We start from the raw sequence: 26,202 nt of genomic DNA on the forward strand, positions 1-26,202 counted from the left end.
TGAAGCAGGACACCCAATCTTCGTAGCGTCAGAGAACAAAAAGGGAATCGAATTTTTACGAGTTGTTCTCGACATAAATTTTCAAAGCTCGAGCAACGTCCAAGGATTTTGAAGAAACGGACTTGTCAGACAAGACAGGAACCACCATCGCCTGGTTGATGTGAAATGCAGACACCACCTTAGGCAGAAACTGCGGGCAAGTCCTGAGCTCCATTCAAACCTCGTGAAACACCGGATAAGGGCTCTTACAGGATTAAGGCCCCTAATTCTGCCTCGCTGAGGCCAAGGCCAATAACATGACAGTCTTCCAAGTCAAATATTTCAAGTTCACCCGGTGCAAAGGTTCAAACTACTCTTATTGCAGAAAGGTCAGGACCACGGTGCCGTAGGAGGTACAAAGGGCGGTTGAATACGAAGGACACCTTTCAGGAATTTCTGAACCTCCGGGATAACAGCACAATGCTTTTGGAAGAAAATAGACAAAGCAGAGATCTGAACCTTAATGGGGCCTAAACAAAGGTCCATATCCACTCCTGCTTGCAGGAAGAGCAAGAACCCACCCAGATGAAAATCTAGAGTGGAGTACTGTTGACCTTCACAGGAGACCTAATTCTTCCAGGTGTGGTGGTAATGCTTAGATGTGACCTCCTTCCAAGCCTGGACCATAGTAGAGATAACTTTGCAGGGAAACCCTTTTCGGGGTAATATCTTCTTTTCAACTGCCATGCCGTCACACGCAGTCGTGGCAAGGTCCCTGCAGAAGATGATCTTTTTGAAGCAGCAAAGGTCAGAGCTCTTCAAGGGACATGGCCAGGAGGTCCGCATGCCAGGCCCAGCGAGGCCAATCTGGGGCAATCAGAATTGCCTGAACGCTTTCCCTTTTTAGTCACTTTACGACCCTGGGAATGAGAGGAATCGGAGAGAACAGATGGACGAACTGGTCAATCCACGATGCCGTCAGAGCATCCATCACTACAGTCTGTGGATCCCTCGTCCTGGAGCAGTAGCGCCGCAGTTTCTTGTTGAGACAAGAAGCAATCATGTCGATCAAGGGGCAGCCCCACTGTTGAACCATTTGTTGGAACACCTGCGGGTGAAGGACCCACTCCCCCGGGTGCAGATCGTGTCTGCTGAGGAAGTCCGCTTCCCACTTGTCCACTCCTGGAATGAAGATGGCCGACAAGGCCCTGTCGTTGCGTCCCGCCCAGAGGAGTATCCTGGACACCTCTTGCATTGTGGCCCTGGTTCTTGTTCCGCCTCGTTTGTTTATGTTTGCCACCGCTGTAGCGTTGCTCGACTGGACCTGTATGGCCCGATGTTGGAGGAGAGAAGCGGCTTGTAGAAGGGCACTGTAAGTCGCTCCAGAGTTCCAGAATTTTTATTGGAAGAAAGGCCTCCTGAGGTGACCAGCGTCCTTGAAACCGAGCCCCATGGGTTACAGCACCCCAAACACCGTAGGAGGAATCTCCCACACCTTCCTAGCCTCAGAGGGAAATGGGAAAACGGGAAAATAAGTCAATAACCTTTTAGGTGTTTGAGACTGTCAGGATTAATCCATGCTTCTCTAAAAAGGGTGTTTAATTACTTAGAAACAGGGAATGTAGCATGAGACTTAGGTTTTATATTGAAAAATAATTCCTCATCAGGGTCTGTTTCTTTATCAGGAATATTTAGGACCTATCTATTAGAATAAATCAGAGCTTCCACTCCCTGAGACAGAGCACTCTCTGCTTTATCCCCCTCAACTCTCCCTCTTCCAAATCTGGCATGTCATTATCAGAGTCAGACTGGAGCACATGGGGCAGTGTGCGTTTCTGTGAAACTGGCAGGGAGGGTTGGGAAGCAGGTCTGAGGTCTTCAGTTTGAACTAGAAAATCATCCCTAGATTTTTTTTTGAACACCTGCCTTTCATGCTTGGCCGTAGCCAGTTCAGTGGGGATATCAGTAATCATACCCTTAATGGAGTCCAGCCAGGCTGGCTCCTGAGAACTGTTACCCTGAGAAGGGATACTGCACAAGAGAGACCCTTCCCCTGGGGTAGGGGAAAACTTTGTTTTACAGGATTGACATGTAACCTTTTTCACAAACATACTGAACAGCCGAGCATACACACAGGAATAGGTCAAATACAACACTGCGACTTAGACATCCCTGCAAGGATTGAGACAGAGAGGAGAAGCCAGCGAACTCAACCACAAAGCTAAAGCAGTGCTTTGACGGGCAGTAGCTATAACCTTATATATGGTAAAATAGCTGAATTACATATAAATCCCCCCCCCCCCCCCCCTCCTTCTACAAACCCCCTTGGTACTAATTTCAGGTGCAGTGTAGGGTCCTTGGAGGAGCGGCGCTTCTCTGCATGCAGTCTGGAGTCTGATGCAGCAGAAAATAGCCTAGAGCTGCTGGTCCCACTCTCCGGGAAGCCCCGCCCCCTCAATGGCACGCGGTGTTCTCTATCAGTTTTATACTGCCAAATGTCTCTAAAGTGTAGACAACGGTGTTAAAACCCCTTTTCTATAATGGCGCCAAGGTGGGTGCCTGCAGCCGTGCCCTTATGCGGCCAGTTGAACCGGGGACTCGCTAACCGGGACCCCAGTTTAGTACTCACCACTCTAGCGTCTTTAGCTCTGTTAGGGGTGGCGGAATGCTGTTGGAGTGCACGCACACCCTGTGGGTATGCGAAACAACACCTCAGGAGATATGTCTAGTCAGCGTGGGTGCGGACCATTAACTCAAGAGGTTGAGCCAGGCCCCCACTAAGTCCCACGATGCAGGCAGACTGGTGCCAACCAGTGCTGCCTGAAAATAATAAACTAACAAAGTTTGTAGATAACTCTCTGGAGCTCCAGAGAATGCACTGAGTCTGCAGTAGGGGCATAGAGGGAAGGAGCCAGCACACTGAATTTTTAAAGTGTCATGGCTCCAATGGAACACATCTATACCCCATGGTACTAAGACCATCCCCAGTATCCCCTAGGACGTTAGAGAAAACCATGAAGATAAAGTATAAAAGCAACTACGGCTATATGTAGGAGAACAGCATCAGCTCGTGTGCGGATATGACTTAAATATATGCTATATAAAAGAAATAGTTACCCACCATTTTGTTTTCTGGCTGCTGAATAAATTCTTTCAGTTGCTTAACTGTAGCCAGTCTTCGGTCCCTGTCGTCTTCCCGAGTGATCCTCCGTAGAAGATTCGACAACCGAGACTCGTCAGAATAGGACAGCGATCGCTCTTTAAAACATAATTTCAATATTAATTGCAAAAGTGAATGCTAGTCTAGAAAAAGAAGAGTGGACATAGGAGCCTGCAACAGTTTTACATGAGTAACATTTGACCCATGACCCATCTTCAGTAGCAGCCACAACCAAGGAACATCAGGCAAAACACGAGCCTTGGGCTAGAGGGGCTTTATACCAGATATAAACTCTTCCAGGTATTTATAATAAAGCAGAGACATGTGGCATTGTTATAAATTGCTTAGTGTAAAAACATTTTAAAGAAAGACATTTTAGAGTCAAAATACGCAGTAGTGTAAAAAGATCCATGACTTGCCAATTATATGAGGGGTATTCAATTAGCTCTGGCAATTTCGGAGCTATCAAATTTAACCCGCTGCATATTCAATTGCAAGCCGTTTTCGCCCGTTAAGACATTTTTGCCAATGCCTTTTCACTTTTTTTTTTTTAAAGAAAAGGAATTGGTGAAAATGGCCCGCATTTCACAGAAGGTGCGAAAACATGTAGATTCGCAGATCCACTTTTTTCGCTCCTTCCGAATGTTTCACCTTAATGATAAAACAGCCCTGTTATTGCATAGGGTGAAACCCCATTCACCCTAAAAAATAGCAAAAAGTGCCAAATATCCCTCTAGATGCCCTACACTTCTTAAATAACATTTCACTTTTTTCATTAGTCTTGCTACACTAATAGCCGTATAACAAAGACGAGGAATGAGAAACTTAGTTTAATAGTGACTTTTTTGCCAATACGTATATGTTCAGGACACAGTGAAAAGAGTGAGCAGATTTTGTTCTACTAACCGCAAATATATTTAACTCAAGTTTCTAATGTTTGCACAACTGTCATAATAGAGAACATACTGTAGACAGAACAATGCATGGGTTGGCGAGCACATGATCACCACACACGTTTGAAACCCTTAAAATGCACACACAACTCTGTGTAGCTGGCTGGTGCGCTTTAGGTTCACTTTTACAGTAAATATTACTGCTACATGCAACTAGACTGGAAATTTACCAGTCAAGCTTTGAAAATATTGTAAAAAGAGAGTCTGTAGTGTAAAAGACAATAGCTGTAACTTACCCTGGGATTTCCTCATATCTTTTGTAGATAAAGCACGGTTTCCATGCTGGACAGTGAAATCAGGGCTCACATTGTTAACCCTCAGCTCTTGCCCCAACGACTTCCGACCAAAAGCACTTTCTCCAGATCCTCCATTGACGCTGTAGCTATCTAGAGAACAAAGACGGAAATCCATGTTACTGATCAAATTAAGAAAAGCTAAAAGATAAATGATAGTAAAGTTAAATAAAGAATCATTCAAATCCTAATAGTGACCTCATCATAAAGAACAGAAGAATTATGGTAAAACGTATCTTTGTTAACTCTTTTTTTTCGAGGTCCATAAGGATTCACATGAATGACCTTGGGTATGATGGTGGAGACCAGGAACAGGGCACCAAACAGTTTAGCTTTTTGCTCCCAAGATGCACTGGTCCTTCACCCTCATACCCAACCCACAGCTCAGGCTCTTCAGTTTTAGTTAAGCCCAAAGCAGGAGATGGAGAGGTGAGAAGGAAGAATGGTACACACAGGAAACACTCTCACAACCAGGAGATGGGAACTGGTGACGGAGAAGAGTAACCCATTGAAGCTAGGTGCGGCAGGGTGGGTGTCCTGTCAATCTTATAGACCTCAAAAGAAAAAAAGAAAAGAAAAATAAAAAAGAGTTAACAAAGAGAAGTTTTACCATAACTCATTTTCTTTTTCAAGGTCCATAGGTATCCACAGGAATGACCTTAGGATGTCCCAAAGCAGTTAAAATAGGGAGCGGACTGTTGCGGTCAAATGATGCATCTTGAGAGGCAAACGTATCAAAGGCCTAGCACCTAAGAAATGTGTGGACAGAGGACTATGTGGCTACCTTCCATAGTTGTTCTGCAGATGCCCCACAGCGTGCTGCCCATGAAGGACCCACAGAGTGAGTTTCCACTGGTTCCGGCAAAGGGAAGATCAGCCTTGTAAAAATGGCCATATGAATCTACGTATCTAGCGTCCACTTATTTGCAGGCCAGCACCTCTTACGAAATCTATCAAGCATGAACAGAGAATGTGTGTTCCTGATAGTCTGTACGTTGTACGGATATCCTGAAGGCCCGGACCACATCTAGCAAAGCTTCACCTGCTGAGAGGTCAGATGATTGAAAAGGCGGGACTACAAGTTACTCATTCAGATGGAAACCAGATACCACCGTAGGCAAAAATCCGGTGTTTGTTCAAAGAACAGCTCTATCTTGAGGGAAAAAAACACAGAAATGGGGAACTGCCTTAAAGTGCCCTTAAGTGTGATGCTTAACGTGCAGAGGCAATAGCCAACAGAAACTGTGTCTTGGCTGTGAGGCACTTGGAGTTAACCGAAGCCAAAGGTTCAAAAGAGCACTTTAGCAAGGCCTGTAGAACAAGACAAATTCCATGGAGCTACCGGAAGGACAAAGGGAGACTAAATCCGAAGAACTCCTTGTAGAAATGTCTTAACCGCTAACAATGGGGCAATCAGTCTCTGAAACTACACTGATAGAGCAGGTATATGAACCTACAGAGAGACCAGACGAAGTCCCATATCCAATCCGGCCTGAAGAAAGGCCAGGATTCCAGATACTTTGAATACTGGAGGGTAATTGGACGTACATATGCCAGACTCTAAAATATCTGAGCTGAAGCTGGCTTCCTTGCCTTGAGCATGGGCCGATTGACAGGCCCTGAGAAATCCTTAGATCTCCGCGAGGATGATTAAAGAGCCACATTGTCAGGCGAGCCAAGTTCAGGTGCAGACAAGGACCCTGATACAACAACAGGTCTGGTCACATAGGAAGTGGTAAAGGATCAACCATGGACAGACTCTGGAGGTCGGTAAACCAATAATGTCTGGGCCATGCCGCGCAATCTGTACTATTGGGTCTCCTTTCTGGTTAAATTTACGATTTACTCAGAGAAGGAGCAAGATTGGATGGAAGAGATACGCTAGATGAAAAGGACCACTTCACTGCAAGGGTGTTCACAAACGTTGCTTCGGGGTCTCTTGTTCTGGACCCATACACTGGAAGCTTGTGATTGTGACCTCCGGCCCTCAGGTTCACATCCGGTAGGGCCCTATCCTTCTACCAGAATTTGGAATACCTATAGGTGGAGGGACCTCGTGCCGAATGAGGAAGTCCGTTTCCAAGGTTAGAACTCAAGGAATGAAAACTGTGGAGATTGCGTGTATATATAACCCAGCCCATCCGAGGATGTGCATAACACCTCGCATTGCCAGACGACTTTGCGTACTTGCTTGGTAAGGCAGACAAGCTACTGCAGCGGCAGTGCCTGACTGAACATGTAACGGTTTTCCCTGAATAACTTTTAAGGCTAGAATGAGGGCACTGCGACCTACCCAAAGTTCCAAGACCTTAACCGGTAGGACTGTTTCTGCTACAGTCAAACATCCATAAAAGGAGTACAGGTCGACTACTGCACACCGACCTCAAAGATGTGGTGTCTGTGGTAAGGACTATCCAATCCGAGATCTAGAAGGGTCTTCCCTTGTCCAGGGGAGATGTTTGCAGTCACCAGGATAGGGACAGCCAAGCCTCTGGTGAGAACGTCATTGTTTGGGATATGATTAGATGGGCCAGACTATGCTATGCGGATAGAACCAGATGCTGTAGGAGGTCTGGATTGAAACTGTGCCTATGACACCATGTCGAATGCTGACACCATCATTACCAGGACCTGCATCGCCTCCTGGACTGAAACTCTGCGACCGTGTAGTAATCTGTGTACACTCTGTTGCAGTGCTAGGATTTCATCTGCAGGTAAAGAGATTCTCTGTGCTGACTTCGCCCAATTGATCAACCAGCCATGCGTCTGTAAGGAAGCAATGGTTATCCGAAGAGGGCAGTATAGGACCTTCAGAGAGTGTGCCAATATCAGCTGGTCGTCCAGATGTGGGGGAATTCTGATTTGTACCGCCATTCTGAGCCACCATTACTGGCATAAGTTTGGTAAATACTCTTGGAGCTGTAGACAGACCAAACGGTAGTGCTTGAAATTGATAACGTTGCTGCTAAACAGCAAAGTGAAGATACTGCTGGTGATAAGACGCTATAGGCACATGTAGGTAAGCTCCTGAATGCCTTAGTATACCATGAAGTCCCCAGTCTGCATAGCCAGGACAATAGAGCAGAGAGCTTCCATACGGAACTTGTGCACACTGATGTACGTATTCAGAGATTTCAGGTTTAGAATAGGCCTGTAAGACCCGTTTGGGTTTTTAAACAGAAACAGGGTCAACTAAAGACTCATTCCCTGCTGTGTTGCAGGGACAGGAACTATTATGTCTGTTTGCAGCAATGACTGAACTGCTTCCTGAAGAGCCAGGGCCTTGCTGGGTCTGACGGTGTCTGTTAGAAAGAACAATTGCAGGGGATGATGTAGGAATGAGATGTGTCCCCCTGGTAGACCACTTCTTGCAGCACCCAGACGTCTGTTGGTCCGATGTCAGGTTTGTGGAACTGAAGTCGGCCTCCACGTCAGGTTGAGGGCTTATCTGCAGATCTGGCCACTGGACATCTAGCAGCCCAGGCCTGCTTATGTTGAGCTCAGGCTTGGTGGAGGCAGATGGCTTTGAATAGGACTGGCCTTTGACCTTGCCCTGAGGGAGAAGCAACCGAAAGGACGAAGACAGAGGTTGTGGTGTAGGTGAAGGTGGTAAGAAAGTGGTCTTAGCCGTTGCCAGAGAAGACATTATGTTACTTAAGGCTGTTCCAAACAACATCTGCCCAGCAGCTAGTACAGATTCAAAAGCATTTTTGGAATCCGTGTCAGCTTTCAATGAGTGTAGCCATAAACTATGGTGAGACAGTACAACTGTAAATGAAATCTTGGATACATGTATTCAAAGCCCATTCTTCCACATAGGAAGCTGCATCCCTGACTATGAGGGATTGCTGCAGTTGGGATAAATCTGAACAGACACTTTCCTCTAAAGCAGGCCTGGCCAACCTGTGGCTCTCCAGCTGTTGTAAAACTACAAGCCCCATCATGCTTTGCCACAGTTTTGCTATTAGGGAATGCTAAAACTGTGGCAAGGCATGCTGGGATGTGTAGTTTCACAACATCTGGAGAGCCACAGGTTGGCCATGCCTGCTCTAAAGCATCCGCCCAGGTTGTTGTTATGCAGGCAACAACCACCGCAGGGCAAGTAATAGCCCCTGTAAAGGAGTATGTAGATTTAAGGCATGCTTCACTCTTGCTCTCCGCATTCTCTTTGAAACAGTATGCTGTAAGAGTAGGAAGTGTAGAACTAATAATCAGTCTAGTCACATGGGAGTCCACTACTGGAGGGGATTCACTCTAACAATCCACCGCAGGAATGGGTTACCGTTAGAAGGAAGTCAAACACTTTGGTACATGGAACTTCTTTCCTGGTGCTAAGCTTCACACATTAACTCAGAAATATGGATTGAGTGAGGGAATGCCTCTCTGACTATATTCTACCGCAGAGCTTTCGTTCTAAGAGTGGGTTCACTATCCTCTAACTGGAAGGTAGATCTAACCACCCTTAGTAAGGCAGGCACATCAATTGTGGATTGATGTTCCTCTTCGGCCAAGGGAGACACAGCTAAAGACAACCTCGCCTCACCATATGACTCTTCTGAGTCCAACACCTGCATGGGTTGTGACAAAGGCACAGCACGTCCAACGGCATTGATAGGTGTGGGTCATTGACCCTGTACTAACAACTGCTTAAGAGCAGCAGATGAAACAGCCAGGCTACGTGCTGTACTATTCAGCTTACCCACCCATAGAGGGCATAGATGTGACCGGTATGGTCTGGTGCACTGACTGTGGTGTCCCTGCAGAAGAAGGGGGGGGGGGGGGGGGGCGGAACCCCTGTTGCTGCGAAATGGTCTGCAATTCCTGACTGCATCAGTGAAAATAGGATTTTAATACCAACCGGGGTAAATCCTTTTCTCGTAGTCCATAAAGTATATTGGGGGGAAACTAGTACGATGGGGTATAGACGGGGTCCAAAGGAGCCAGTGCACTTTAAATTTTCTTCACTGGGTGTGCTGGCTCCTCCGCTCTATGCCCTCTCCCACAGGCAGTTATAGGTTAAAAAAAAAAAAAAAACGTGCCTGAAGGAGAAACAAAATATATGAGAAAAGGAACATGAGAACAAAGGATGGTAGGATTTATACACCAGCACACCACAAAAATGCAACAACCAGCAATGGCTGGTAACAGTTGAACAGGTAACTAGAGAACAAGAACCTGCAGAACAGTTCACGCACTGAGGCGGGCGCCCAATATTCCTTATGGACTACGAGAAAATGATTTACCGGTAGGTATTAAAATCCTATTTTCTCTAGCATCCATAAGGGATACTGGGGAAAACTAGTACAATGGGGACGTCCAAAAGCTTCATGAACGGGCAGAGACTGCTGCAGCACCGCCTGCCAAACTGGGTATGCTCTTTGGCCAGGGTATCGAACTTGTAGAACTTCACAAATGTGTTCTTCCCCGACCAGGTAGCAGCTCGGCATAGTTGCAAGGCCGACACTCCACGGGCAGCCGCCAAGGAAGTGCCCACTGATCTTGTAAAGCGGGCCTTCAGAGACTTCGGAACAGGTAAGGCTGCCGACACATAGGCCTGGTGGATAGTAAGCCTAATCCAACGAGCAATGGACTGCTTCGAAGCAGGGCAACCCTTTTTCTGCGCATCATAGAGCATGAACAAGGAATCGGTCTTTATGACCCGAGCCGTGCGCTTGACATAAATCTTCAAAGCATGCACAGCATCCAATGCCTCCGGAGGAGCAGAAGTGTCAGAACTGGACGGAATTACAATAGGTTGATTCAGGTGAAACGCGGAGACAACCTTCGGCTGGAACTGCTGTCTAGTCCGGAGATCCGCTCTGTCCTCGTAAAAGACAAAGGGGTATATGCAATTGCGGTCGAATATTGCGGTCGAATTAGACCGTTTTTTTATTCGACAGTCAGACACCCTGCAGCCGGGACCCGAAATCGACATTCAATAAAAAACGGATTCGACAGTCCCGCTGTCGAAAAACTGACCAATTGACGGATAGTGTGCGTCCCGGATTCGACTTTTTTGGACGGCACAAAAGTGTTTAAAAAAAAAAACAGAAAAATATGTGTGGGGTACCCCCTCCTATGCATAACCAGCCTTGGGCTCTTTAAGCCGGTCCTGGTTGTAAAAATACGGGGGGGAAATTGACAGGGGATCCCCCGTATTTTTACAACCAGCACCGGGCTCTGCGTCCGGTCCTGGTGCAAAAATTACGGGGGACAAAAAGCGCAGGGGTCCCCCGTATTTTGAACACCAGCACCGGGCTCCACTAGTCAGAGAGATAATGCCACAGCCGGGGGACACTTATATCGGTCCCTGCGGCCCTGGCATTAAATCACTAACTAGTCACCCCTGGCCGGGGTACCCTGGAGGAGTGGGGACCCCTTAAATCAAGGGGTACCCCCCGTCCAGCCACCCAAAGGCCAGGGGTGAAGCCCAAGGCTGTCCCCTTATCCAAGGGCTGCGAATGGGGGGCTGATAGCCTTGTGTCAAATAAAATATTGTTTTTTGTAGCAGAACTACAAGTCCCAGCAAGCCTCCACCGCAAGCTGGTACTTGGAGAACCACAAGTACCAGCATGTGGGGGGAAACGGGCCCGCTGGTACCTGTAGTTCTACTGCAAAAAAAAATACCCAAATAAAAACAGTACACGCACACCGTGAAAGTAAAACTTTATTACATACATGCATGCCGACACACATACTTAGCTATGTTCACACGCCGTCTCTGTCCACTTCTCCATGTAGAATCCATGGGGTACATGAAAATAAAATTATACTCACAAAAATCCTGTGTAGCATCTGTCCTCTTCTCCTTATAATCCACGTACTTGGCAAAAAAACAAACCGCATTACCCGAACCACGCACTGAAAGGGGTCCCATGTTTACACATGGGACCCCTTGCCCCGAATGCCGGGACCCCACGTGACTCCTGTCACAGAGGGTCCCTTCAGCCAATCAGGGAGCACCACGTCATGGCACTCCTGATTGGCTGTGCGCGTCTGAGCTGTCAGACAGCGCATAGCACTATGGCGCTCCATTATCTTCAATGGTGGGAACTTTGCGGTCAGCGGTGAGGTTACTCGCGGTCAGCGGCTGACCTGACCGCAAGTAACCTCACCGCTGACCGCAAAGTTCCCACCATTGAAGATAATGGAGCGGCATAGTGCTATGCGCTGTCTGACAGCTCAGACGCGCACAGCCAATCAGGAGTGCCATGACGTGGTGCTCCCTGATTGGCTGAAGGGACCCTCTGTGACAGGAGTCACGTGGGGTCCCGGCATTCGGGGAAAGGGGTCCCATGTGTAAACATGGGACCCCTTTCAGTGCGTGGTCCGGCTTTTGCGTTTTATTTTTTTGCCAAGTACGTGGATTACAAAAAAGAAGAGGACAGATCTACACTGGATTTTGGCGAGTATAATTTTATTTTCAGGTACCCCATGGATTCGGCGTGTGAACATAGGTAAGTATGTGAGTGTCGGCATGCATGTATGTAATAAAGATTTACTGTCACGGTGTGCGTGTACTGTTTTATTTGGGTATTTTTTTTGCAGTAGAACTACAGGTACCAGCCCCCCCCCCCCCCCCCCGCATGCTGGTACTTGTGGTTCTCCAAGTACCAGCTTGCGGGGGAGGCTTGCTGGGACTTGTAGTTCTGCTACAAAAAACAATATTCTTTTATTTGACACAAGGCTATCAGCCCCCCATCCGCAGCCCTTGGATGGGGGGGGAGGGGGACAGCCTAGGGCTTCACCCCTGGCCCTTGGGTGTCTGGAGGGGGGGACCCCTTGATTTAAGGGGTCCCCACTCCTCCAGGGTACCCCGACCAGGGGTGACTAGTTGGGGATTTAATGCCACGGCCACAGGGACCGGTATAAAAGTGTCCCCCTCCCCCGGCTGTGGCATTATCTCTCCAGCTAGTGGAGCCCGGTGCTGGTGTTAAAAATACGGGGGACCCCTACGTCTTTTGTCCCCCGTATTTTTTGCACCAGGACCGGACGCAGAGCCCGGTGTTGGTTGTAAAAATACGGGGGATCCCCTGTCAATTTTTTCCCCGTATTTTTACAACCAGGACCGGCTCAAAGAGCCCGAGGCTGGTTATGCTTAGGAGGGGGCACCCCACACATTTTTTTCCCTTGATTTTTAACCCCTTCCCACTGAAAAACATGCTCTGATCTCTCCATATTATTTTAGTCAATAAAAAAAAAAATATATATATATTCTTTTAAAAAATATATAAATAATACTTGTGTCTCCTAATAGACAAACCAAGTAGATAATCCCTTCTAATATAAATAGATATGCTATTAGCAACAACAAAAACACAAAAAAAACATGTTTTTAAATTTTTTTATTAGATTCCGCCACCAAAATGAGGAGGACTGAAATTGACGAAATGACTGTCAAAAAGAACTGTTGTCGAATCGACATTCTTCAATTGAACATACTTTTATCGAAAAACCGCATTTTTATTATTGCAGACGTCGACTTTGACAACTGTCGAATTTCAAAAAGTCGAATCTGAAACGGCCGTTTTTTTGTCGAAAAGTACTGTATTGCATTGTCAAAAAAAAAAATTGTGTCGAAAATGCCCCGTTTTTCGACATTTCGGCAATTGGACCGCAATTGCATATACCCCAAAGTATGGACTTTTACACAATAAGGTCCCCAATTCCGAGCACGTCAGGCAGAAGCCAGGGCCAGTAACATCAGTCTTCCACGTGAGGTACCTGTCTTCTACCATCATCAGAAGATCAAACCAGGAGGACTACAGAAATTTCAAACACTACATCCAAATACCAGGGCGCCGTAGCGGCACAAAGGGAGGTTGTATGTGCAGTAACCCTTGCAAGAAGGTCTGAACTTCCGGCAACACTGCCAATTTCTTCTGAAAGAAAATTGAGAGCGCTGAAATCTGGACCTTAATGGAACCCAGACGTAAGCCCTTATCCACACCAGCCTGCAGAAAACGAAAGAAACCAAGTGAAACTCTGCAGGCGGATACGTGCGTTCCTCGCACCAAGAGACATATCTCCTACAGATATGATGATAGTGTTTTGACGTCACAGGTTTCCTGGCCTGAACCATGTTTGCAATAACCTTCTTGGAAGGGCCCTTGTAAGCTAGGATGTTCTGCTCAACCTCCAACCCGTCAAACAAAGTCGCCGTAAGTCCGGGTAGACGAACGGTCCTTGTTGAAGAAGATCTCTTTTGAGTGGTAGAGACCAAGGGTCTTCGACGGACATGTCCAGAAGATCCACGTACCACGCCCTCAGAGTCCAATCCGGGGCAATTAGAATTGCCTGGACATCTTAATTCCTGTTTCACTTTAGAACTCTTGGGAGCAATGGGATCGGAGGAAACAGGTAGACCAGCCGGTACGGCCAAGGCGCCACCAGTGCGTCCACCGCCCTCGCCTGAGGGTCCCTGGTCCGCGAGCAATACCAGGGAAGTTTCTTACCGAGACGAGAAGCCATCATGTCTATTTGTGGGCAACCTCACCAGTCGATGATCTGCTGGAACACCAGATGGTGGAGTCCCTACTCCCCCGAGTGGAGATCGTGACGACTCAGGAAGTCTGCCTCCCAGTTGTCCACACCCGGAATGAAGATTGGCGACATGGCTCTTGCGTTTCTTTCCACCCAGAGGAGGAGTATCTTTGACACCTCTCGCATGCAGGCTCTGCTTTTTATCCCTCCTTGTCGATTGATATACGCCACCGCCGTGGCGGTGTCTGACTGTATCTGGACCGCGTGACCCTTGAGCAGAGGAGACGCCTGAAGCAGAGCATTGTAGATCACCCGAAGTTCCAGAATGTTGATTGGAAGGAGGCTTTCGTGGGATGACCTCCTGCCCTGGAACTGTACCCCTTGGGTGACCGCTCCACATCCTCGCATCCGTCGTGAGGAGGGTCCAATCATGAATTCCGAAAGGCCTGCCCTCCAGGAGATTGGAGGACTGAAGCCACCACAGCAGGGAAATCCTGGCCTGAGGTGAAAGCCAAATCATCTGGTGAATCTGGAGATGTGATCCGGACCACTTGCTCAGGAGATTCAATACAAATGTTCTGGCATGGAACCTCCCATATTGGATCGCCTCGTATGAGGCAACCATCTTCCCCAACAATCTAATGCAAAGATGGATGGATACTCGAGCAGGTCGGAGCACCATGCGGACCATCTCCTGAAGTGTTCTCGCCTTGTCCTCCGGTAGAAACACCTTCTGTGCCACAGTATCCAGTAACATGAACAGGAGCCTGAGTTGGCTCCAGGTGGGATTTCTGCAAGTTGAGGATCCACCCATGGTCGGACAGAAGACGGATGGTGCAGTCGATATGGAGCAACAGAAGTTCCCTGGATCTTGTCTTTATCAGAAGATCGTCTAGATAAAGGCAACACATTGAACCCTTGGATCTGGAGTTGAAGCACCATCTCCACCATCACCTTCGTGAATACCCTCGTTACTGTTGACAGGCCGAAGGGTAGCGCCTGGAATTGGATGTGATCGTCCAGCAGAGCAAACCGCAGCTATGCCTGATGAGGAAACCAAATCGGAATATGGAGATAGGCATCCTTGATATCCAAGGAGACCATAAATTCCTGGCCTTCCAGGCCCGCAAGTACTGCACGCAGGGATTCCATCTTGAACACCTTTAAATAAAGATTTAAGGATTTCAGATTCAGAATGGGTCTGACCAAACAGTCTAGCTGCGGCACCACAAAGAACAATGATGTGGGACTGGACCAATTTTCGGAGCGCCTGATGTAACATAACTTGCATATCCTCCAAAGCTGGTAAGCTTGATTTGAATAATCGTTGAGGGGGTGGGGGGGGGGGTGGGGGGGGAAGATACTCTCGAACTACAGCTTGTAGCCCTGAGAAACGAGCTTCCTGACCCAGGCATCCTGGCAGGAGGTCTCCCAGACGCAGCTGAAGTGACGGGAACTCTCTGGAGCTGCAGAGATGTGCATCCTCTCCTGAGGGCACTTTTTTTCTAAAGTAAACTGCCTGTGGGAGGGAGCATAGAGGGGAGGAGCCAGCCAACCCAGTGAATTAAATTTTAAGTGCACTAGCTCCTTTGGACCCCATCTATACCCCATCATACTAGTTTCCCCCAATATCCCTTATGGATGCTAGAGAAAAAGTAGCCTAGGGAGGTTCCTCATTCACAGCTGAGGGGAGTAGACTGATGAGGTGGGATGTAGCAGGCGGCACACAGCCCATCTTACCCCATATATCCCCTGAAGATAACACTGCATAGAAGGCACTGTATGAGACCAGTGAGGGAGCAGCAGACTGCTTATTGCCCTAGCTTTTGCTGCCATAGCTGCAGGAATTTGTATTACAAATAATAAAAACAGTGAACAGTTTGCAGCCCAGGCAGCATGTGATTTTTACCACACACTATCCGGCACTGAGCTGCGATTTCTACATAACACACGATATGGCACTGAACAGTGTGCAACCTCTGTGACCACTTATTTTCACAGATAAGTATATTTGATTTACTAGCACCCTCCTAATACACCAGCATCTGAGGGTTTTAGAAGTAAAGGGTCAGATAAAAGCTGACAGTAGAAAACCGAAAGCAGAGCTAGCACAAGTCACATACAATGCAGAAAACAATTAGTAACTGCTAATGGGCACTGTATCAACTACGCAACCTCTTGGGGGTGGTAGAATTGTAGCGCTGTATAACCTGACTGCATGGAGCTTACAAAGATGGCTGCTGCGAGTCTCTGAGGGAAAGAGGGTGAAGGAGGAGCAGCTCAGAGGTGGGAAACCCGCTGTGTAATAGTGCCCTGGGCTAGGGGGAGGAGCCGCTGGGGAAGCGCTTACCTCCCCTGGCTGACATAAACCATCTGGTTCCCTGGCCTGATAAATGGTCCCCAGCACCAGTATAACTAGCCCTTGTGGTCTAGTGTAGTCCAAGGCCAGAGTCTGGATACACATCAGCAACCTCCAGTCCGTCTCCCGCAACTGGAGGTATGGACTGCAGCAATCGCGGGTCCCGTAAGTGGGAGCCCGCCTTATCTGTCCCCCGTGCTCTGATGTCAGTAATGGGGTCCCCTGTGCGCCCTGCTAGCAAAAGGTGTGACAGGCCCCCGTCGAAAGTTGGTCGCTGTGGCTGGAGTCGCGGCTCTGGCGGAAATGATAGAGCAGCAGCGCTGGCATCCAAAGTACTGCCTAGCGCTGCCTGCTCAGTTGTAGAGAATAAGAGTGTAAAGATTAAATCATAAAACAAAGCTTGGGCTCCTGCTGGCACCAAAACTAAACTGAAAAGCCTACGTTGTGGGCAGGGCATGAGGGAGAAGGACCAGTGCATCTTGGGAGCAAAAATCTTAACTGTTTGGTGCCCTGTTCCTGGTCTCCACCATCATAAACAAGATCATTCCTGTGGATACCTATGGACCCCAAAGAACACATTTTACATTACAAATAAGCGTGGAGTAATTATGTATACACATAATAAACATGGATAACGGATTCCATGCTGCCACATGGAAGACTGGCACCTAAACATGCCCCTCTCCCTATCTTCCCTGTGTTTCCATCAGAAACTTGTGGTATCTCTCTGTAGTGGTGTGCCATAAAAGGACATCAAGGCAGGGAACTGCAATAATAACGAACGTGTTCCACTTGAATGTGCAAATGCATTTGCTACCAAGAAGTACCACAAGTTCCTTCTGAGACCTGCATGGGAAGTGAGGAGAACACTGGTGACTGGACCAGAAAAGAAGAGTAGTAGCAGAAATCTCCTTACAAGAAAGTGACCAGTGCACCAGAAGCATAGGACAAGTAACATAAAATAGAGGGACCGAACATTGAGGAAAAGTAATTGAGAAGAATTGGGGTAAAACAAGTTTTACTGTTTCCAAAGTGATGATTCTGTTCCAGGTCTTCAGGATCACAAGCTCGATCGATGTGTGTTAATACAGTAGCTCTCACCAGTAAAATTTTTGAGTCTCATACAGACATTTTACTGTTGAGAGCTACTGTGTTACCAAATTACCATTGATTGAGCTTGTGATCTTAAAGACCTGGAACAGAATCCTCACTTTGGATCTAGCAAAACTTGTTTATAAACATTGTGTTATTGGAGAACAGGAAAGCTTGCTTCTATCAGAATTTATTCTAGCAAATTATCTGACACCAGACTGCTATAAAGAAACAAAACCCTAATTTAGGCCACTAGTATTGATACAGATACTGCTTATGAGAAGCACAAAAAATAGTCTATTGGCTGTCATGCATGCTTGCTTTTTTAACTATGTCCATACTACTTAACCTTCGTCGTCTCTCAATGGGGGTAATTCCAAGTTGATCGCAGCAGGATTTTTGATAGCAATTGGGCAAAACCATGTGCACTGCAGGGGAGGCAGATATAACATGTGCAGAGATAGATAAATTTGTGTGTGGTGAGTTCAATCTGCAATCTAACTTGCAGTGTAAAAATAAAGCAGCCAGTATTTACCCTGCACAGAAACAAAATAACCCACCCAAATCTAACTCTCTCTGCAAATGTTATATCTGCCCCCCCCACCCCCCCTGCAGTGCACATGGTTTTGCCCAACTGCTAAAAAATTTCCTGCTGCTATCAACTTGGAATTACCCCCATTATACAGTGTCAGCCATTTGTCTACACTTTCTTACCAAATGTACAGCTAAACAACACAGATTGTGCTGACATTTTTTATGGTTTAGATTTAGAACATTTATTTGAATAAAAATTTTATGACACCACACTAGGGCTTGGGGTAAGTCTTTATTCCGTCTTTCATTTTACAGGTTTGGGGTTTTTCCTCTACCAATGTATATTATATATTAATAGGGAGGAGGACTTAATTCCACGCGATGTGGCCCAGGGGCGTTGTGTGTGGGCACATATCTGCCAGTTAGGGCAGTGCCAACTTCACAAGTTTTCCCTCGCATCTCTATAGGGTGCAAGGGAAAACTTGCCATGCCGGCGGGCATGATGTGCTGTTCCAAAAGGGTCCAACTTAATCTCCCTCTAAGATCGTAGTGCAGGTATAAAATATTTTACACATTATGAATACAGTTTGTTTCCTTACCTTGCTCTTCATTGTGTACATCAGTGTGAGCCCTGATATCATCATTCTTTTGTCGAGAAAACCCAGCGGAATTCGGAGAATGTGATCCATAGGAGGCAGAATTGCCCCGGTCTCTTGAAGTCGAGTATTTTAAATTGTCGTGGTCGGCTGAAGCACTGTCAGATCTATGCACAGAAAGAGAAACATATAACAATATAGGATTGTTCAAATAAATTGTATACTCCACAAACAGTCTTAAGTAAACATTGGCATTAGCAAAAGTCACACCTGAGCCCTACAGCCAGGAACACACTGGGCCGACATCGACCTGATGTGTCGCTTTGGGCCAATTCAGAACGACATATCAGGCAAAAAGCTCAGTGTGTATGCCAGGTATACAGGCGCCCAAGGGTTGCTAGCAACGTTGCCAAGTTTGATGTGCTGCACATCAAACCTAGTGATAAAGCTAGCGACCAACTGCAGCATGGGAACAATAGGTTGCTCTGACCTTCATTACATCATTCAATGTGTACCCGGGACCCGATATGCCAACCTGAAAGGCCAACATATCGGCTGGGAACATATCGTCGCACTGTGCACCCAGCTTAAGTAAGCAAAGGGCAATATCCTCTCCTAAGTAGACTGGAGGAAAAGTGGAGGATGGGCAGGTCCCATGCTTGTCCCCTACACCCATATACTATCCTAGGCAGTGCAATTAAGCTACAGTAGAGGACATCCAGCATCAAATAAATCCTAGTGAGCAATTTAAAACACTTCTTTTAAAAGATCATGGCTTCAACATACAAGTCATCAAGATCAGGCCAGTTAGGAGCAATAAGAGCCTGCACGTTTATCAAATTAACCTTACACTGTGAAAGGAAAGAAGTAGGAGAGATATAGAATACTAACTGGAAATCTCAAAGAACTTCTCTCAGGCAAGTCCTTAGCTCACTGGACCAATATATGGCAAGCTCGTAGTTTGGAATTCTGCTTTGATGAAGGCAACTACTAGCTCTGGGATCTTTTCTACACATTATAACATTATAAAAGGACTTATTACTTGAGGGTGCACATTTCTTAGTGGTCATTTAGACAGGTCACAGTATTTTAAAAAGTGACAGCCAAACATCAAAGCTGCTCATAATTCCTGTCTGGGCAGAATCTTTGCATAGGCTGAAAGATACGAACGGGGGTCAGCAGTGATCGGCAGCACAGCAAACACTGGAGGAGAGCTGCAGCTGCGGGAAGTTTTTCTTCCCTGCATCCTGTGTGACCAGATAGAGCACTTGCTGGTGTGGTCACATATGAATGGACCATGCCAGGCAAGTGGTTAATGCTTTAATTAAAAAAAAAAAAATTGTGAATCCTGTTATTCAATAATATTGTGAGCATTGATGCGTGTTACCTTGATTATCCATGTTTTAATGCTTTCTGACAGTAAAAATCCAAAAGTTATAAGGCTTTGATAGCACTGATTTGACATCTTCCAATAAAACCTTTTTTTTATTTTTTTTTTACTGCTTATTATTCCTATTACATCTGAATAGATGTAGATAGGCCTCTCAATAGGACTGAAGGTTTAGAATTTAAATAAACATGGAGATTAAACCATGAGGTGTTCCTATGTGTATTGCCTCTAATGTTTTGGAGCTGTTTACCCTTATGGATTGAGAATGTTATTGTGGTTTTCTCCTGTCCTACAGGATTGTTAGGGGAGGAGTGTGTGGCGTCTTAGCTGATGGAAGGCAGATTTAGGGGCTAATTCAGACTGGATAGCTGCGGCGATCGTAGTCTGGATTTCTTTGTGGAGTGTGCATCTCTGGGCTGCGATTGTTTCTGCCTGATCGACTAGCAGAGGCGGTCGCGGGGTGTGCCAACAGCGTTAGAACGCCGCGGGCAGGGCGCGGGCCGGACAACGGAGGCGTGTCTGGACCGTTGTGAGGGTGGGCCGTGGCGGACGCAAAACGTCACACGCAGGCGCTGTGACCCGTTACGCGGCGGATAGCCCCCTGCTAGCGCGCAGGAGCTGTGCTGGCAGGGAGATACTCGGTGGGTGCAATAGCATCACCGCCGTGCGATGCTTTTGCACCCTTGCAGGGGGGTAGGGCCAGACATGCGGGGTGGACTAGCCCTGTGCTGGGCGTCCCCCCGCATGTCTGAGAAACCGATCGTAGATGTGCTAAATTTAGCACATCTACGATCAGATCTGAATTACCCCCTCAGTACCTCTCTGATCTGGTTCACCATCGCTATTTCTCTGTCTGTGTGAATTTACTGCATTGGGTCATCTCACTCAAGTGAAGTCCACAAGAAACAATAATGTGGAATACCACCAGGGGCATTCCCTCTGAATAGGCTTTTATTGAACGTCATGGTGCCAGGCCTATAGTCACAGCATTAAAAAAACCAATAATATTTTTTTTTTTTTTTTAAACCATGTTACCAACGTTTTTTAAACCATCCAACCTTGATCCTTGTGCTATGTAAGGGGCCAAATTAGATGAAATTCAGCCACTCACATTTTCGACAGAGCAATCAGACCTCTCTTGGCATCACTGGGCACTTTTAAAGCAGTCAAAAGTTGACAAGCCAATAGTGGTAATCTTCAAACTATAATTAATTACCAAACATACCTGAACATTATATTACAATCATATTTTGTTGTAAGTTTTCTTCAGGGACAACAGGGTATGTGGTCAAAGAACCAACCGAGGGGGAACATAAGGTCGCCACCGGGCCCGATGTGAGCTTGCTGCGATTGCCACGCAAGGGGACACACTGCGCTCGCTGCCGGTATTCTGACTATTCGGGATCCCAGTGTCAGTCTCCTGAGCACAAAGATCCCGACAGCTGGGATATCATACTGAATCAATTTACATAATATCACTTCATTTAAGCAAGTCACTATTCAAAGTGCTTGTACTGGATTAATTTAGCGTTAAAAATAAAACCTACAATAGAAATATAGAAAAAGATAGGCAGCCCATTTTACTGCCAATGTTTCACCAAATTGTCTGCATAGATTTACAACATATCACGTTAGATTGATTAGTACAAATGGATTGCCAATGTATACACAGATAAAATCTTCCACCAAAGGAATCCAGTCTCAAAACAAAGCTCTGCATCTCTCACTGATACATAGGGTGTTAATCAGTTCGCACGCAGTGGCTGGATCCAGGTGGTCTGCGCATGTTCACCAGCTGTTGTGCGCGACTAGAAAGGATGCGGGCGCAGTGTGACTGACAGCGGCAGCCACCGAGGGATAGCCCGAGGCGTTCCAAACAGGGGCGGGCCGGGACAGTTTGTGGGGTGGCTGTGTGACGTCACACGCAGCCACTCCGAGGAAAAAAATGGCGGCAGACCATCCGACAGCGAGCTGGGGTTAACATTAGTACAAATGCGTCCGCAATTTGGAGGCGGGTCTCACAGCTCAATTTGAGGCAGCCCCCGGCATGTGAGGAGATGAACGCAGATCTGGTTGCGTATGCAGTGATCTGCGTCCATTTTTTAATAAGGTCCATAGTCCCACAACAACCCAAATTTACTGTGCCTGCTGCCCTGCCACATTGGTCTATAAACTATGACATAAGAAACCCAGTACTTCCTCTCCAAAAACAATGTACAGCAAACAGAATGTCTGTAACAGTACTAAATTAACTAGTTTTCTCTAACGTCCTAAGTGGATGCTGGGGACTCCGTAAGGACCATGGGGAATAGCGGCTCCGCAGGAGACTGGGCACATCTAAAGAAAGCTTTAGGACTATCTGGTGTGCACTGGCTCCTCCCCCTATGACCCTCCTCCAAGCTTCAGTTAGATCTCTGTGCCCGAACGAGAAGGGTGCACACTAGGGGCTCTCCTGAGCTTCTTAGTGAAAGTTTTAGTTTAGGTTTTTTATTTTCAGTGAGACCTGCTGGCAACAGGCTCACTGCATCGAGGGACTAAGGGGAGAAGAAGCGAACTCACCTGCGTGCAGAGTGGATTGGGCTTCTTAGGCTACTGGACATTAGCTCCAGAGGGACGATCACAGGCCCAGCTTGGATGGGTCCCAGAGCCGCGCCGCCGGCCCCCTTACAGAGCCAGAAGGCAGAAGAGGTCCGGAAAATCGGCGGCAGAAGACATCAGTCTTCAACAAGGTAGCGCACAGCACTGCAGCTGTGCGCCATTGCTCTCAGCACACTTCACACTCCGGTCACTGAGGGTGCAGGGTGCTGGGGGGGGCGCCCTTAGACGCAATAATAATAATAAACACCTTGGATGGCAAAAAATGCATCACATATAGCTCCTGGGCTATATGGATGCATTTAACCCCTGCCAAAATACATAAAAAAACGGGAGATAAGGACGCCGATAAGGGGGCGGAGCCTATCTCCTCAGCACACTGGCGCCATTTTCGCTCACAGCTCCGTTGGAGGGAAGCTCCCTGACTCTCCCCTGCAGTCACTACACTACAGAAAGGGTTAAAAAAGAGAGGGGGGCACAAATTAGGCGCAGTATTAACTATACAGCAGCTATAAGGGGAAAAACACTTATATAAGGTTATCCCTGTATATATATATATATATATATATATATATATATATATATATATATATATATATATATATATATATATATATATATATATATATATATATATATATATATATATATAGCGCTCTGGTGTGTGCTGGCAAACTCTCACTCTGTCTCCCCAAAGGGCTAGTGGGGTCCTGTCCTCTATCAGAGCATTCCCTGTGTGTGTGTGCTGTATGTCGGTACTTTTGTGTCGACATGTATGAGGAGAAAAATGATGTGGAGACGGAGCAGATTGCCTGTAATAGTGATGTCACCCCCTAGGGGGTCGACACCTGAGTGGATGAACTGTTGGAAGGAATTACGTGACAGTGTCAGCTCTGTATAAAAGACAGTGGTTGACATGAGACAGCCGGCTACTCAGCTTGTGCCTGTCCAGACGTCTCATAGGCCGTCAGGGGCTCTAAAGCGCCCGTTACCTCAGATGGCAGATTTAGACGCCGACACGGATACTGACTCCAGTGTCGACGGTGAAGAGACAAATGTGACTTCCAGTAGGGCCACACGTTACATGATTGAGGCAATGAAAAATGTTTTACACATTTCTGATAATACGAGTACCACCAAAAAGGGGTATTATGTTCGGTGAGGAAAAACTACCTGTAGTTTTCCTGAATCTGAGAAATTAAATGAGGTGTGTGATGATGCGTGGGTTTCCCCCGATAACTGATAATTTCTGAAATGTTATTGGCATTATATCCTTTCCCGCCAGAGGTTAGGGTGCGTTGGGAAACACCCCCTAGGGTGGATAAAGCGCTCACACGCTTGTAAGGGCTCTATCCTCTCCTGAGATGGCCGCCCTTAAGGATCCTGCTGATAGAAAGCAGGAGGGTATCCTAAAATGTATTTACACACATACTGGTGTTATACTGCGACCAGCAATCGCCTCAGCCTGGATGTGCAGTGCTGGATTGGCGTGGTCGGATTCCCTGACTGAAAATATTGATACCCTAGATAGGGACACCAGTAGAGGGTTATGGACACGTCAGTGGTCAGGTGATGCGTATTCCAAACGGCATTTGGAGGTATTGCCTTATTAAGGGGAGGAGTTATTTGGGGTCGGTCTTTCAGACCTGGTGGCCACGGCAACAGCTGGGAAATCCACGTTTGTACCCCAGGTCGCCTCTCAACATGAGAAGACGCCGTATTATCAGGCGCAGTCTTTTCGTGGATAAGCGGGCAAAAGGTTCCTCATTTCTGCCCCGTGACAGAGGGAGAGGAAAAAGGCTGCAGAAATCAGCCAGTTCCCAGGAACAGAAACCCTCTCCCGCCTCTGCCAAGCCCTCAGTATACGCTGGGGCTTTACAAGCAGAATCAGGCACGGTGGGGGGGGCCCGTCTCAATGAATCTCAGCGCGCAGTGGGCTCACTCGCAAGTAGACCCCTGGATCCTTCAGGTGATATCTCAGGGGTACAAATTAGAATTCGAGACGTCTCCCCCTCGCCGTTTCCTAAAGTCGGCTTTACCGATGTCTCCTTCTGACAGGGAGACAGTTTTGGAAGCCATTCACAAGCTGTATTCCCAGCAGGTGATAATCAAGATACCCCTCCTGCAACAGGGAACGGGGTATTATTCCACACTGTTGTGGTACCGAAGCCGGACGGCTCGGTGAGACAGATTCTAAATCTAAAATCTTTGAACACTTACATACAGAGGTTCAAATTCAAGATTGAGTCACTCAGAGCAGTGATTGCGAACCTGGAAGAAGGGGACTACATGATGTCTCGGGACATCAAGGATGCTTACCTTCATGTCAAAATTTACCCTTCTCACCAAGGGTACCTCAGGTTTATGGTACAGAACTGTCACTATCAGTTCAGACGCTGCCGTATGGATGGTCCACGGCACCCCGGGTCTTTACCAATGTAATGGCCGAAATGATGATATTCCTTCAAAGGAAGGGAATTTTAGTTATCCCTTACTTGGACAATTCCCTGATAAGGGTAAGATCCAGGGAACAGTTGGAGGTCGGTGTAGCACTATCTCAGGTAGTGTTGCTGCAGCACGGTTGGATTCTCAATATTCCAAAATCGCAGCTGGTTCCGACGACTTGTCTTCTGTTCCTAGGGATGATCCTGGACACAGTCCAGAAAAAGGTGTTTCTCCAGGAGGAGAAAGCCAGGGAGTTATCCGAGCTAGTCAGGAACCTCCTAAAACCGAGCCAAGTCTCAGTGCATCAATGCACAAGGGTTCTGGGTAAAATGGTGGCTTCCTACGAAGCAATCCCATTCGGCAGATTCCACGCAAGAACTTTCCAGTGGGACCTGCTGGACAAATGGTCCGGGTCGCATCTTCAGATGCATCAGCGGATAACCCTGTCACCAAGGTCAAGGGGTCCCTCCTGTGGTGGTTGCAGAGTGCTCATCTTCTAGAGGGCCGCAGATTTGACATTCAGGACTGGGTCCTGGTAACCACGGATGCCAGCCTGCGAGGCTGGGGAGCAGTCACACAGGGAAGGAATATCCAGGACTTATGGTCAAGCCTGGAGACATCACTTCACATAAATATCCTGAAGCTAAGGGACATTTACAATGCTCTAAGCTCAGCAAGACCTCTGCTTCAAGGTCACCCGGAGTTGATCCATTCGGACAACATCACGGCAGTCACCCACGTAAACAGACAGGGTGACACAAGAAGCAGGAGGGCAATGGCAGAAGCTGCAAGGATTCTTCGCTGGGCGGAAAATCATGTGATAGCACTGTCAGCAGTATTCATTCCGGGAGTGGACAACTGGGAAGCAGACTTCCTCAGCACGACCTCCACCCGGGAGAGTGGGGACTTCACCCAGAAGTCTTCCACATGATTATAAACCGTTGGGAAAAACTCGACAGGTATTGCGCCAGGTCCAGGGACCCTCAGGCAATAGCTGTAGACGCTCTGGTAACACCGTGGGTGTACCAGTCAGGGTATGTGTTCCCTCCTCTGCCTCTCATACCCAAGGTACTGAGATTGATAAGATGGAGAGGAGTAAGCACTATATTCGTGGCTCCGGATTGGCCAAGAAGGACTTGGTAACCGGAACTTCAAGAGATGCTCACGGAGGATCCGTGGCCGCTACCTCTAAGAAGGGACCTGCTCCAGCAAGGACCCTGTCTGTTCCAAGACTTACCGCGGCTGCGTTTGACAGCATGGCGGTTGAACGCCGGATCCTGAAGGAAAAAAGGCATTCCGGATGAAGTCATCCCTATCCTGATC

General features: G+C 47.2%; 1 protein-coding gene across 2 annotated transcripts in view; it reads right to left on the reverse strand.

Annotated features, from left to right (window-relative positions):
- SMG1 (SMG1 nonsense mediated mRNA decay associated PI3K related kinase) overlaps nucleotides 1-26,202 on the reverse strand; it is a 408,649-nt gene that overhangs the window by 354,877 nt on the left and 27,570 nt on the right. For both annotated transcript variants that reach the window (XM_063934392.1, XM_063934391.1), the window contains exons 2-4: nucleotides 18,453-18,616; nucleotides 4,329-4,478; nucleotides 3,101-3,237 (exon numbers count right to left, since the gene is read on the reverse strand). In XM_063934392.1, coding sequence (XP_063790462.1) covers nucleotides 3,101-3,237; nucleotides 4,329-4,478; nucleotides 18,453-18,616 — 451 coding nt within the window. The remainder of the gene's footprint in view (nucleotides 1-3,100; nucleotides 3,238-4,328; nucleotides 4,479-18,452; nucleotides 18,617-26,202) is intronic.

This window comes from Pseudophryne corroboree, chromosome 7 (genome assembly GCF_028390025.1).
Source record: "Pseudophryne corroboree isolate aPseCor3 chromosome 7, aPseCor3.hap2, whole genome shotgun sequence".
In the NCBI taxonomy this organism is placed as follows: Eukaryota; Metazoa; Chordata; class Amphibia; order Anura; family Myobatrachidae; genus Pseudophryne; species Pseudophryne corroboree.